Source organism: Muscardinus avellanarius (assembly GCF_963383645.1).
Source record: "Muscardinus avellanarius genome assembly, chromosome: 5".
NCBI lineage: Eukaryota > Metazoa > Chordata > Mammalia > Rodentia > Gliridae > Muscardinus > Muscardinus avellanarius.
The window spans coordinates 15161634-15177389 of record NC_137790.1 but is presented as its reverse complement, the minus strand read 5'-3'; the positions used below and the strand labels follow the sequence as shown (position 1 = coordinate 15177389).

The following is a 15756-nucleotide window of genomic DNA, read 5'->3' as shown; positions in this document are numbered from 1 at the left end:
TAAATAAATGTAATTAATGCAATTATAAAAATTGCTTAGTTATGTAGCGAAATTGAGATTAATACACAGTGAATGAATATCAATGAGTTAATATAGTTCTTATTTTACATTTTGTCACAAAATAGGTGGAAAACAAACAGATATTATCTAATAAACTCATATATCCTGATTTCCAAATTTGCTGTCAAATATTTTTTTGGTTTTGGTTTTAGCACTCCTAGGGATTCACCTTCTCCAGCTACACATCTCTAGGTTACTAATCCATTACAATTAATTTGACTATTGATGAAATTACAACCCCAATGATTTATCTGCATCAATTCTGAACATTAATACACAGGATCTTTAGGGGACATTCTATATCTACCGTAACAGAGCTTTAAACATGTTCCATTTCTAAAACCAGTGTTTTCTGGAATTCTTACATTGTGTGCATAGATTTTATATGAACATTGATCTCAAGAACAGTATATTGCACATTATATTTGATGGATATGGGACTTTTATGTTTGCTGAGAAAAATAAGAAACTTAGAAAATACAGATAAGTGGAAATAAAATGTAGGTCATATGTAAAGTTTTGTACAAAAGCCTAAGAAGCTTTCTTTGATTCAATCAATGTTTGAGTGGCAAAAAGTACCATAGCCTTTCATCTCACCAAGGATTTTATATATGACTAATTTCTTTACATATGTGTAAGAAGGAAGCCAATTATCCTTTATAAGAATTATTTAGGTTTATGAGATGTGAAGTTTCACCCTCTTGTATAAGACTTGACCTAAACATGGGTACAGAAAATCTCTCTTATCATTAGAAATTATTATTTCATTAATATTTTATCATACACATATGTACCCCCTTGATTTTATATTTTGTTGCCATTATGATATTTTAAAGGTTAGGTATCATAGAAAATAATAAAGTGCTAAGATGAGGAGCATATTGATAAGGTCTAAAGGTAATAATAAAGTGTGTTATCTTTGTATACAGATAAAAGCAAAGTTCAAAGAATTTCCTTTTCCATTAATTTTTAGACTTCTATAGAATCATGAGAAATACACATTTTATGAACTACAGTTATTCTACACAAAAGGAACCAAAGACTCAGAGTGGATCAAGGGTTCACTACAGGTCCCAGGCCTGTAAGGAAACCATGATCAAAGATTTTATGAGAGATGAGAAATAATATAAGAAGCAAAGACACCTGCACTATAGAAGAGAATAAAGAGAATTTTGAGAAGATGAAATGAAATGTTAGAGATGTATAGAGATATTTGTGTTTAATGAATTGTTAGAAATCAAGTTACAAGTTGTATGGCACCCCAACAGAAAATCAGTCTATAGATACGTGATACATATTCATCACGTTATTGTTCTTATGTCTTGAATTGGGGCTTATCTTTATCTTAGGATTCATCTGCTAATATTTATATACTGCTTAAAAGTCTTTCTAATTGATCATTCTCACTGTATAAATGTCTGAACTTAAAGTATTTTGTAAAATAACCCTTGTCAAATGTTATGTAAATCAATACGCTGTAATTTTGTACAGATATATGTTTATATCAAATATATCATGAATACTCTCAGAAATCTATAGTAAATGAGTGTACATATAAGAAAGTTGAAAACCTGGGACCTTTTTTGGTTTCTGGAACAAATATATTCCCCACCAAGAAATACCTCTCTAGTCTATATACACAAATTTAGTTAGTATAAGGTGCAGAAAAATATTCTGTATGTGTGTGTCTACATTAAGAGGCGAGGCAAACATATCTGATGGGTCTTATGATGTAAAGTGTGTCCGGGATATAAGTAATGCAATATGGAGTTCATGGTGATCCTTAGCATGAGAATCATAGTGCAGACGTAGATTTGTAGGACCAGGTTTTGTAATCTGCAGTGGAAAATTAACAAATCTTTGGAAAGTCACTATTGGCTCCTGGTAGAGATATAAAATTTGGCCATGAGACACCAAATAACCATATTTCTGCAATTGTCCTTCATGTGCTTACTCCTGTTGAACCCTCCAACATAAATTCATGAAACTTGTGAGCAATTCTTCATTAAGTGTAAATAGTAAACACAGGAGTGAACATAAGTAGGGCAAGAAAGTAGACCATATGAGCAGGAAACCAGACCCTTTTGACAGCACCGGCCTCTTACGCATATCACATTTGTGACCATATTGAGGGTCCCAACGACCAGCTGAAAGAGGAGAAAAAATGTTCAAGCTAGGTTTGCAGATGGATTGAGTCTTTATGCGATAGCATTAAACAGTATGTTGAGAATATTTTCTCTACAGACAAAAATTAATTTTGAGCACCTCGTTATCCACTTGATATAAGATAAAATTTGGTGCCAGCTGATACCTCTAGATTTCTGGACAGTGGCAATTGATCTGCCTTTTTAGTTAAAACATGTAGATGGACATATTGGAGTGGATACAAAGTGTGAAGATATTTGAATTTCTTCTTAATGCCTATGAGAACATATCTACCATGGCTTTGTCAGCATCTCAATACCAGAAAGATGTCAGAGCAATATTTTATATTTTTAGAGAACATTATGGAAACAGAACTGATTTTGGAATGCAAAAGCCTCACTCATAGCTTGAGCAGTGACACGCCTGAGAATACAGATTTTGTCTTTAAATGCTCACTTAATCCCTTTCTGTTTCTAGCTGTTTCTCATTATGTTCTATTTTTCTTTGACTTTTGGATGTGAGCGTGTTACTTAGCAATGGGCAACAGAAAGAAGAATATGAATCAGCAGTGACAATCCAACAGAGTCAATCAATAAAAACATCCTTGCAAAAAATACAGCTGTGCCCTGATCTTTTGGCACAGTAGAAAAAGAACAGAAAGAAGGGCAAAAGAAATAGAAGCAGGCACAAATGGTAGGGTCTCCCTGCTCATGATAAGCTTAGCACTACTGACAAATACTGATAGATTCTCAGGTGTCAGAAACATCCTTGGCTTTGCATTATAAAACAAATTGTAGCACTTATAATAAGTAGGGAATGCATTCCCTGCAATACAGAGAAGAATGATGATTGACACATATTTAGAAGAGGGTGCATATAGATGAAAAATTTAAGTTATTTTGTACCACACCCATTAATAAGAGTGTGTAGGTAAGATAGTCCAAAAAATGACATTAAACTGTAGAATTTTCTCATTGTCATCTATAGGAACTCCCCTCTCCTTCCAACACACCCTATCACTGCTCCTCCGGAAAACCATCCTCCTGCTGCCTTGTGGAACACCTGCCCTACTCGGGTTCCTTTGTGGCTCTTTCCACCCCAGCAACCTGATCCATATGCTAATATCTGCTTTCTCCATAAAGTACCAGTTGGACCTAATACACTTCCTATATAATGAGGATTCTGGACAAAATTATCTATATTAAAGATGTTTATAATTTTTACATCTCTCAGTTCCTGAGGCCTAAAATAAATATGGATTAAGACATAGTCTTTTATATCAACACTTTGAACTATTTCTCTTGGTTTTCAAAATTTAGAATATTATGTTGTTAGTATTTTGATAAAAGTCTTAGCTTTGTCTGGCTGAGAATTTCAGGAAATTGTGATAAAAACAGATCAGTTACTAAGTAATACTATGAATTAAACACAAAATTATCTTTTAATAGTGTTGTGATCAAGTTTCCAATATTATTCCTATTCATTTTTCATTTAGCCTGTAAAATATACCAGTAACAAAGACATTTTTTGAAGAAATGGACACTTAAAGCATATTGGATGCTACCAAAGTTTTCAGTCTTACAGGATAGTCAGTGTGTACCATTGAAATATAGAGCCTCTTAGGTGGGAAAAGACAAAAGGAATTAGAAAGCATGCCATATAAAATTTGGGAAACAAATGGAATGAGCAAAGCAGATAAAAGTGTCCCTTGTGACTGGTGCCAATTGTTTTCTAGGAAGTCGTTGTCAACTGTGAATGAGACAACACTGAACCAATTCTTCTAAGAGAAAAACAAGATCCTGCAAGCCTGGGATCAAAACAATTTCACCAGTAGACCAGCATATCCTTGTGATACATATGCTGGTACTTAACGACATCTTATTTATTATACATCGTTGGCTCACTAACACTGAGCTCACTCTAATACATGTCTGACTAAAGCTTACCAAAGACAGATGTTTTCTCCATAAGGGACATTGCAGCCTTCCCATACTTACCAGCACTATGTCATACTTGAGCACTGTGCTTAAGGACTATTTTAAGAATAAAGTCACTATAAAGAAGTATGAAAATGTATAAAATCCAGCACTAGGAAGAACATGAATAGAACATTTATTTACAGAATGAAAACTAAAACAAAAAATCAGAGTATTGTTTTGTTTTGTCTCATCCAGCAACACTCACATTAAGCAACTAAAACTCATTTTTGCTCTGTACATGCCTGCGATGCTTATGAACAAAAACAAGAATATATATTAATACCTAGTATTTTAATAATTTCTGGTGAGTAGTTATGTACATACAACTCTACTTTATCTGTTTTTCAGTAAATGGTTGGAAATGTGTATACAGTGTTCAAATGAACATAGCAATTAATGCATGCCAGTTACTCACCCATCACTCGGAAGATTTGCTCTGCAGAACATACTAAGCCTTAACTGCATCTTTTCCTGGTCAACCACTAGGAGGCATTAGAGGAATGTCTAGGTTGAACATAGTTATGATTTGTATTTAAAATGCCTACCTGTCTTCATGTCCCATTGGCATGAATTACCTTGCTTCAGCCCTTTAACTTTAGTTTGTTACTATTTTTACTTGTAGGCATTTTACCATGTAGGCAGAAGACAGACAGATTCTGGTTTTAAATTTATTCTGCTATGTTATGTCTTTTATTTGGGAGTTGAGGCCATTATATTCAGTGTGATTATTGAGAGATGATTTTTAATTTCTAATGTTTTGAGTTTTAACTTCTGTTAGAGGTAGTTTTTGTTCTTTGCTTATTTGTTTGCTTGATGGAAATTCTTATTTTTCTGGTTCTGGCATGTATTATTTATTTATTTGCAGGTAGTCTCTGAATATTTTCTCTAGTGCTAGTTTGGAAGACATAAAATCTTTCAGCTTCTGTTTGTCGTGGAAGAGTTTTATTTTCCCATCTACTTTGAGACATAGTTTTTCTGGGAAGAAAATTTGGGGCTGCATGTTGTTTTCTTATAGAGTTTGGAATATGTTACTCCAGTCCCTTCTGGCTTTGACGACTTGGTTTGGGAAGTCTGTAGTGATTCTAATTGGTTTGCCTCTGATTGTCATTTGGTCTTTTGTTTTTATTGCCTTTAAGATTCTCTCTTTGGTCTCTACATTGGTCAGTTTGACTATCATGTAACATGGTGAACCTTTTCTCTGGTCTTGCCTAAAAGAGGTTCTATAAGTTACATGTACCTGTATATCAACCTCTTGTTCTATGTTTGAAATTTTTTTTAATTACTTTTTGAAAAGCTTGTTGATCCCCTTGATTTCACCTCCTATTTCCTCTTCTATGCCTATTATTCTTAGGTTAGCTCTTAATATGAACCTGTATCTCTTCAATGTGCAATTCATGCTGTCAAATTGTTTGTTCTAAATTAAAAACTGTTTGTTCAATTTTGGAGTGATCGTCTTCTAAGAACAAGATTCTATTCTCCATGTGGTCTAATCAATTATTTATAGTTTGAATTGATGTCTTCAATGATTGTATCCTTTATTTTTTTTTGGACTCCCTCTAAATTTTTTTCAGAAGTCCTGTAAAATTTCTCCTGTTAAATTCCTAATTTGTACTTCTGGCAATCTCTGCAATTCTGTGTTTTCAGGTTCTGTTATTGTGGGGTTGTGGAGGCTCATTACTTCCTTGTTATTCCTTCTTCTCATGATTTGAGGGGTTTGTATATATTCCTTTTGATAGATTTTTCTCAGTCTCTTGTGTCAGCTGGTAAATCCAAGGGCAAGTTGTGCTATACTCAATGATGAAGGTTGAGTTAGAAAGGATAAGGGCACAGATGGGATTGAATAAGATGCTTTCCCTAATATGCAGAAGCTAAGAAGAAAATGGGTCATAGAAAGAACTCTAGAAGCAAAAGAAAATACTATAGATGAGCAAATAAGGAAACCTAACTGAGGGGGATGGGAAGGGGAAATAGGAAAATTTTGTAATGTATATGAAGTACATTCACAAACATACCAAAATAAATCAGTAAGCCAAACATTAGAAGGAGGGTGGATAAAGTGGGATTTTGGTTTGGGCTAATTGGATGATGTGTACATATATGCCTCTACCATCTTGTAGTTCATTAAGATGTATGACCGCATGCAACAATAAAGAAAATTTAAAAAAAGAGTCAGGCATGTTAGGGCATGCTTGTAATCCCAGCATTTGGGAGGCTGAGATAGCAGGATCACAGTTCACAAACAGCCTCAGCTACTACTTAGTGAGGGCCTCTGTAACAAAGTGAGACCCTCTTTCAAAACAAAGAATTAAAACAATTAGGGCTGAGCATGTAGAACAAAGGTAAGTGTCCCTGGGTTTCATCCCCAGTACTGCAAAATAAGTAAATAAAATAAAATAAAATAAAAATTTCCTACCAAAGCTCATGTAGTAAGCTATGTAGCCATGTTCAGTAAGTGATATTTGGCTGTTGCGAAGAGTTCCAGTAACACTGTTATCTTAGGTTGGGCTGTGCAGCTTCTGTTCCTCACTCTCCTCCATTGCCTTGAGTTGACACAAGTCCCCCTCCCCTTCTCTATGTCAAGAGGAAAAGGAGGGGATTTCCTGGACACAATAGAATAAATATTAATGTAAATCAGTCACTGCATTTCTGATATAAGAGTAGTTCATTGGCTTTGGCTATAACAAAAAATAATAGCATTCATAAATACACTATGAGGAAAACTATTTGAATGCAACTATTACAGAGAGGTTACTGAGTTACACATTTGTAAATGAGACAGCTCAAATATGTAAAGGATGACCCTGTTGGGTACCACACCTAATGCTGAGAGTATATAAGTGCCTCTGTTCAGAAGTGACATTACAACTCAGAAGCTTCTCCACTTATATCCAGCTGAGCTCACATCTCCTCTCAACATGCCCTACAACTGTAGCCCAGGAAACTTCTCCTCCCGCTCCTGTGGAGGCTACCTACGCTACCCAGGCTCCTCCTGCGGCTCATCCTACCCCAGCAACCTGGTTTACACCACGAACCTCGGCTCTCCCAGCACCTGCCAGCTGGGCTCCTCTCTCTACAGTGGCTGCCAGGAGGACTGCTATGAACCCACCAGCTGCCAGAGGTCCTGTGTGGTGTCTGGACCCTGCCAGGCATCCTGCTACCGCCCGAGGACCTCCAGGATCTGCAGTCCCTGCCAGATGACCTGTGCTCGATCTCCAGGCTTTGGGTCCAGCAGCTGCAGCTCCTTGGGGTGTGGATCAAGAAGTTCCTGCTCCCTGGGCTGTGGATCGAGAAGCTGCTACTCCTCCCGCTGTGGATCCAGTGGCTTCAGACCCCTGAATTATGGAGTCTGTGGCTTCCCTTCCCAGGGTTACAGATCCAGTTTCTGCAACCCAATTTCTTTCCCTTCTAGCGGTTACCGTTCATCTTGTTATTGGCCATTCTATAGATCTGGCTTTTGCTAACTAATTTGTTGATTGTCCAAAACCATTAAAGGAATGCAAATGTAATAAGTTCATCTTTTAATTTTATGTATTGAGAACCTCTGAAATACTACCTGATACATTGACTCTGTCAAGCCATGATATCTTGAGAATCTGCAGCACTTGCTCCTGTTTAGAAGCTGATCTAACATGGACTGATATCTCAAGACTGTGAGCAAATACAATTCTTTTTCCTCTAAGTTGTTAAAGTCGGGTATTTGAGTCATGGTGGTGAGAACACTGAATGAAACAAATATCTTCAGTTATTCTCTTATTCTAATTACACCTACCTACCTTATAAAATAAAAATTCCATCATACATATCTAATACAATGACATCTGTTAATCATGAACAGAGTGATTTTCAAAAATTATCTCAGTAAGAACATCTTACTACTGCATATATGCAAAATTTGTGAGAAAACTAAAAAAGTGACTACAGAAACAAAATGTAGGAAAAAGTGATAAAAATTAGATTCATATTTGTGGACTAATTTTTTTGCCCCAGAATTTTTTTTCTGGTACTGGGATGGAACCCAGGGGATTTATACATCTGGCTACATCCCCAGACCTATTTTATATTTTATTTGGCAACTGCATCTCACTAAATTTCTGAGAACCTCATTAAGTAGCTGAGGCTGCCTTCAAACCTGCACAATCCTCCTGTCTCAGCCTCCCAAGTGCTGGGATTACAAGTGTGCCCACCACGCTCATCCTTCCTGAAATTTTTATAAAACTTCATGAGAGAATCAATGGCATTGTACTGTAATAATAAAAATAAAAAATTAAGATGTTTCCAATAAATTGCATGTGATTTCATTTAAGAATCTAAAAAGTGTATGATAGGTATACAGATGGAACTCAAATACAGCAGCTTCTACAAGAGCTTAGAATCAGAATAACACACCTATACACATAATAAATCTGATGAGTACCAACGACAAAGAAAAACAATTCCAACTAACTTGAAGATTACCTTAAAAATAACAATAAGTGTGAACTCTGAATTTCTTAAAATTCAATTGGACAAAATTTCCAAAATTCTGAAATAAATAAGATATCATACAAGAATAATGGGCACAATAAACAGGTGTTTCAAAATTGAAGACATTTTTAGATGACAAAATAACCAAGAATATGTCTCACCAACAGATAATAAAGTATAACTAAAACTTATCTATTAGTAAGAAAAAAAATCTTTGCAACCACTATGAAACATTAGGTATTAACTGCATTCTCCCATTCTTAAAAATGTTACTCTTTGTTTTGGTCAGTATTTTTACTACTGTAATCTAGAAACCCTGACCACACAACAGAGGAAGGAAGATTCATTTAGTCACATTTCTAGAGATTTCTGAGGTTTAGTTAATGTCAGGCTGATCATATGGGTGTGACACAGGCCATGGCAGCTGGAGGCAGAGGAAGGAACAGAAAGAAATAACTCACAGAAGCTGGAAGCAAAAGGAAGAATAGGAGGAGGAGGGAACAAATATAACCCCAAGATCACGCTTCCCAGAACCCTATCTCAGCAACCAAGCCGTGCTTCCAACATGGCTGCCTGCTTTCCATGAGGTCATGAGATAGCCCTCTCTCATTGGATATATTTGCCATTTTATGAGATACACTATGTTGGGCAAATGCAGTAAGCATATTTTGTGATCATCAGATATGTAGTACATTATATGCTGACATCAATACTAATACTCCAATTTATGGCTTTTGAGTAATTGGTTTCTCATTAAGAAGATGAATCAAAGTTGAATTCTCCAACTAATCAATAATATTTGAGCAGCAACTTCCATAAAATAACTATGTGGGTGACAAAAGTAACATCTAAAATGTGTGATGAAAATCTGTTCATTCTATGTATCACATATCTAAAAATAATTTAAAACATGAAGATGAGAATCTACAAGTATACATTTAGAAGCCACTAGTTTCATATATTTTAAGCATTTTAAGATATATATATATATATATATATATATATATATTTAAAGAGCTTAATAAATAATTTTCTTTTAAAGCAAGAAAAATTTATTAATGCTTACATTGCCAATATATTACCTGTAAATATTTAGCATATAATCTGAAATTTTGTAAGGTCTTATTAAAATTATATTTATTATTTTATCTTCCTTTAAAAGTGACTAGAAAAAAGATTAATGGAGGAAACTGATGGGTTTATGGATTAATGCAAAAATATTTTTTCTCTAGAAATGTCAAAACCTAAATAACAAATAAGGGGATATTTTCCAATGGTAATGAATTTATTTGGGAATGGATGCTGCAATAGGAATAAGTATGTATGTCAGTTAGCTTTTGTTATTCTAGCAAAACACCTGAGATAATATATTAAAAAAGAAAAGGTTGATTTTATCCCACAGTTTTGGAAATCCCAAGCCACAGTTGATTGGTCACACTGATCTGAGTCTGTGATGAGGCAGTGCATTGTGTCAGGAACACATATTGGAGCACAGTGGCTCCACTCGAGGCCAAAACCAGAAGAATGAGGAAAGGCTTAATGTCCCACAATGTCCTTCAAGGACATACTCTCAGTGACCTTATAACCTCTCACTATGATCCCTATGTTTTAAAGTTTTGACCACCACCAAGTTGGTACTGTCTTGGGGACCAAGCCTTTAACACATGGGCTTTAAAGAGAAATACAGTTTTTAAAACATAGTGTTCTTCCTTGGGCCCCCAAAGTTTCCCATTCATCTTACCATTCAAAATGACTGTAGTTCATCCACAAAAGTTTCCAAAGTTTTAACTGTCTCATCCTTGCTTAAAAATCAAAATCTAAAATCTCCTCTGAGACTCAAAATAAAATGAACTGAGACCCTGTGAACAAAACAAAAAACAAAACAGTGATTGCGCACTTCAAATATAAAATGATGAGACAGGCACAGGATATACATGCTTATTCCCAAAGTGAAAAATAGAATAGAAAAAATGGAGTAGACCAAGGTAAGACCAATACCCATCAGAGAAAAATTAAAAATTAAGTCCTTAGTTGGGCGTGGTGGCACACGCTTGTAATCCCAGTTCTTGGGAGGTGGAGACAGGAGGATAATGCAGGTTCGAAGCCAGCCTCTCTGGCTTAAGAGACCCTGTTTCCAAATTTTAAAAAAGTATAAAATAGGTCTGAGAGTGTAGCCTGGAGGTAGAGGGCTTCCAGGAACCCCAGTACCACTAAAAAAAAAAAAAAAATTAAGTCTTTGAGTCCAGCATCCAGGTCAACACAGTGGTAGTACATGAGCTCCCAGAGGCTTGGGCACCCCCATCCCTGTGCCCATTGCTGAGTTCTACTTACTGTCCCGTCAGCTTGCAGGAACAGTAACCTCCAATCACACTGGCTGGTATTACAGGCTTTCCTTTGAAATCTCAGTGGGACCCACCATGCATTTGGCATACCTAAAATACCAGCATCACATGTATACCAGCAAGGTCTGCCATCCACTGTGAACTGTACTTGAGCTCACTTGAGCCACAGATGAATCAGCCTCTGAGGGCCCTAACTGCTGAAAACAGGAAACTAAATTCACAGAAAATGACTTCCTAGATGGTCTTAGTAAATCAGGATGTCTCTGGGGCTCCTTTCCAAATAATTGTGCTCTGGAATGGCTTTAAAACACATTCAAATTTCTATACCTTTGAACCTATGATAGGTGTCATTTCTGAGGTGTCCCTAAAGCATATTTCTTGGTTTTCCCTGTACAGTAAACTTGATTTCTTTTTTATTAATGCTAGCAACACATCTTCCTTAGCTAGACCTTTACACAGACTCTTTGTATTTCTAATTAAATGAAAGAAAAGAACCATCACCTCAACCCTAAATCTAACGCTAACTCTTAGAAGGGATGCCTAACCCAGAAAGCCAGAAGCAGGAATACAAAAAAAAATGTATATTCTAGACCATGATAAGATGGTCATTAAAGCAAAAACATCATAGTATTTCTGACATGAGAATTTTTTTTTACTTTGCTTTATAATTAAATTATTATAGCACTCACATGTATATAGGGGAATAATACAATCTTATAGATTTAATAATAGGAAAATGGGAGTGTAGGAATATGTGCTTTTTTATTTCAATGGGTATAAACATGCTATTAGGTAGAAATGATACTCAGAATTTTCTCAGTGTAACTCAGAAGAACTCATATCTTCTGTCAATATGTCCTGCAAAAAGTACTCAGGAACGTTATCTTTCTCTTCCTTTGGGGACTATCTTTCCGCATGGCTCTTCCTGTGGCTTTTCCTAATTCAGCAACATAGTCTATAGCACGAGTATCTGCTCTCCCAATATCTGGTCAGCTGGGCTCCTCTCTCTATAGTGGCTTCTCAAAGAATTTCCACAGGCCTGCCAGCTGTCAGAGGTCCTATGTGGTGTCCAGACCCTGCTGACTGTCCTACTACCACGCAGGAACCTCCACACACTTTCTTCCCTGAGAGATAATTTATGCTTGACTTCTGGGCTTTGGTGTCCAGGATCTGCTGATTTGGGGGAATACATAGAGAAGCTACTCCTCACTTGGCTGTGGATTTTGTTGCTTCAGAACCATGGCTTCTGGGGTGTGTGGCTTCACTTCTTAGGGATGTGGATCTAGTCTCTTTTGTCCACATATTTTTGGTTCTAGGAATAACCACTCACCTCAGTACCGACTAATCTGTAGAACTGGTTGTTATATAGACATGGAATGCAAAAATAGTAACACTCTGATAAGCTACTAGATGTTTACAAAGATTAAATATGAATCTAATATATGGTGGAATTTTGTCAGAAATATAAAATTTAAGACTTGGATTACTTTTATTAGACTTATCTGATATTGACTGGTAAAAGTAACAAAATCTCTTAAACTCACTGAATAATTTTCCATGGAATTTGTTTCTTTACACTACATAGGAAGGGAATCAGTCATTCTTTTATATTTTTACTTTTTATTGGTGCATTGTATTTATACCAAATTATTCATTTATAAAGAATTTTGGTTCACGATATGTAGGTTTTTACATCTTCACTTTTCAATGGTTCAAACTTCTTATGTCTAAAAATCATGTTTCTATTTCAACAAAAAATGGAGATTATATATCTTTATTTTTATATTTATATTATACGTGAATTTATATCACAAATAATCACACACCAATATATTTTGTAAAAAATATCATGATAAATTTTGCATCAAAACTGTCGTTTTGATGAGAATTTTTATTATATATGCAAAATAATTTAGAATAGACAATAAACCAAGAGTAACAATCATTGATTAGTAACCAGATTATGAGATTATTAAACTGTTCCAGTAAAATAAATATATGGAAGTGAGTCCTATTTAAAACACAGAATGCAAATTGTTGAAAAATGTATTGATTACAAATGTCTAGCTCCAGTTGCTAACTTTTCTTTTTAAATTAACTGTCCAAACATTCCTTAAACATATAAGATGCCTTTATGCATTTCTATTCATCATATTTAATCTTTCCAAACTTCCCCATTGCATTCTATAATACTTTTATTTTGCTTTTTGTAGTTTCTTACAGGAACTGTGGAGATCACTCTTTATATAGATGAGATCAAGGTGGCTAGCTCCTGATTCACTTTGAGTTTCTCTTGCTTCATGTTCAGAAGAAATGCAGGACATAATATCTTTCTCTGAGTGTTGTTTAAGATCTTAAAGTATAATGATTATAAAAATTTCTTTGAACACTTATTGAACCCAATTCAAAGATAAGCCTTGTTCTCCTTAGATGTCTGTCCTTATCAAACTTTGCTCTATCTTAGCAGTATATTGTTTTCTGAATGGCTAATAGAGCGACTACAAAGCTATGGAAGGACAAATTAGAAAGACAAAGAAAAAAATTGTGGTTATTTTTCTTAAAAAATTAAAGAAGTTTAAAATTGTGAAATAATAGTAAAATGTATAATAGCAATTATAAACTGTCACAATTGTTAAATGCAATAGCATTTAACAAAAATGAATGACAAAAACTTAAATGAGTTCAAATGCAAACTAAAATGTTATGAAACAACGCGCCAAACTACCTCTCAGCTGAACTAGAGTGTAATAAGGACCTGAAACCAGGGAGCAGCAGCATATATGGTTGATGTTTATATGAACTGGAAATGAAATCAAACTGATTTAACTTGAAGTCAGCCTTGCTTCACTCAATTGTTTGAAGAATTTAACTAAATTTTCATTTTTCTCACATGCACACAAAAGGGCTTATCAAAATATTTATTTTGTAATGTATGTATATGTGAATGCAAATATATGCACATATATATTTAAACAATTATATTTTATAATTCAGCTTTTATATGAAATGTTTCTAATGAAATAAAACATAATTTTTAAAATATATAATGTTATCATAATTATATAAGAAGTAAAGATTTAAAACAAAATTTAGCAAAAATAAATACATAAAATATATCAGATAGAAACAAAAATGAGAAAATGTAAACTTAAAGGCTTTTTAAAAAATCTTGCAATGTAAGGTACATGGAGAAATCGAGTGAAAATATAATATAATAAAATATTGGAGGTTCTGGAAATATGCAATCTAAAATTATATAACAGAGAATAAAAATAGAAAATAAATATAAACAAAAAATTGTATGCATTTGACAAAAATATAATACCAAACAAATTAAATTTCCAACTTATAGGACCAAGAATCCTAAGATATTTACATCAGATTAAACATAAAGAAACCAGGATAATCATATGATAATTAATATAAAACAAAAGCAAGAATAAAAATTTAAAAAAATAGCCAGAGGAATAGAGAAAGCAGTAAAAATCACAAATGATTTTAGCACAAAAATGAAAGTCAAAGAAAAATGCAAACTTTAAAAGGCAAAAAAAAGTCAATGTAAAATTTCATACCAGTTTAAAATATCCATCAAAAATAAAACAAAAACACTTTCATATAGTTTATATCTTCACAAATCATTAGTAAATAATTAATTTTATTCAGACTGATTGGTATTAAGTCAATGAGCAATGTCTAGAACAAGCTGGGTTTGAAAAGTAAGTTTTATAGTCGATGAATGATGCTATTTAGATTAAAAACGGAATCCATAGCTCAAGAATGTTAATATAAAAGATAAAATTTCACAAAATAATATTTTCATAATGACAAATGCATGTATTTTGAATTTTTTTTACCTGTTTGTTTTCACAGTTTTTTTTTTTTTTTTTTTTGTGTGTGTGTGTGTGTGTGTGGTACTGGGGTTCCTGGAAACCCTTCTCTGGACTATCCTATTTTATATTTTTATTTGGAAACAGGGTCTCTTAAGCCAGAGTGGCTGGCTTCGAACCTGCATGATCCTCCTGTCTCCGCCTCCCAAGCACAGGGATTACAAGTGTGTGCCACCAAGCCCGGCCTTCACAGGTAATTTTTTAATTTATATTTTAAAGAACAGTAATCCTGGAAATCTTCTCCACTGCCATAATCAATAGAAACATAGGCCAGGTTGACTAGAATTTGAGTCCATGTAGTCTTTTTTTTAAGTGATATCTCCTATTATCATTACCATAATATGGCCATATTCTGAATAAAAAGTTTTTGATTAATAACAGAGCACATGTACTACTATGGCCATGAAGGATTTTATCACCAACAAATGTCATAACTGTTTTATTTTTTTGTTTAAGTATACTCTATGATATTCATACAATAAAACTACCTAATAATACTTTTTAGAATGTATTTAGAATATTAAAGGAGGCATGATATTAAAAATGCAAAATTAGATATAAAAATAAAGAAAACTTGGCCTGGTATCACATGTTTGAAATCCCTGTATTTAGGAGGCTGAGACAGGAGGATCAAAAATTAAAACTCATTCTATTCTCTTTTTATGCTTTCACTGGTGAATTGTAATTATACATCATAGTAAGGATCAAAGTGATACAAAACAAATGTACACATCACAGGGGTTGTTTTTCTTACCTACCAATTTTCCACTTTCAAATCTACCAACTTGCAGCCAATTGATATTCGACAAAGGGGCCAAATACATATACTGGAAAAATGATAGCCCGTTCAAAAATGGCATTGGCAAAGCGGGTTATCCA

General features: G+C 34.3%; 1 protein-coding gene across 1 annotated transcript; it reads left to right on the top strand.

The window, feature by feature from the left end:
- Positions 1-7099: 7099 nt before the first annotated feature.
- On the top strand, positions 7100-7645 carry LOC308263441 (keratin-associated protein 13-3-like; the record flags this gene model as incomplete). Its single annotated transcript, XM_080696466.1, has 1 exon — positions 7100-7645. One exon carries the CDS (start codon positions 7100-7102, stop codon positions 7643-7645), a length of 546 nt encoding a protein of 181 aa, XP_080552592.1.
- Between the last annotated feature and the right edge of the window lie 8111 nt (positions 7646-15756).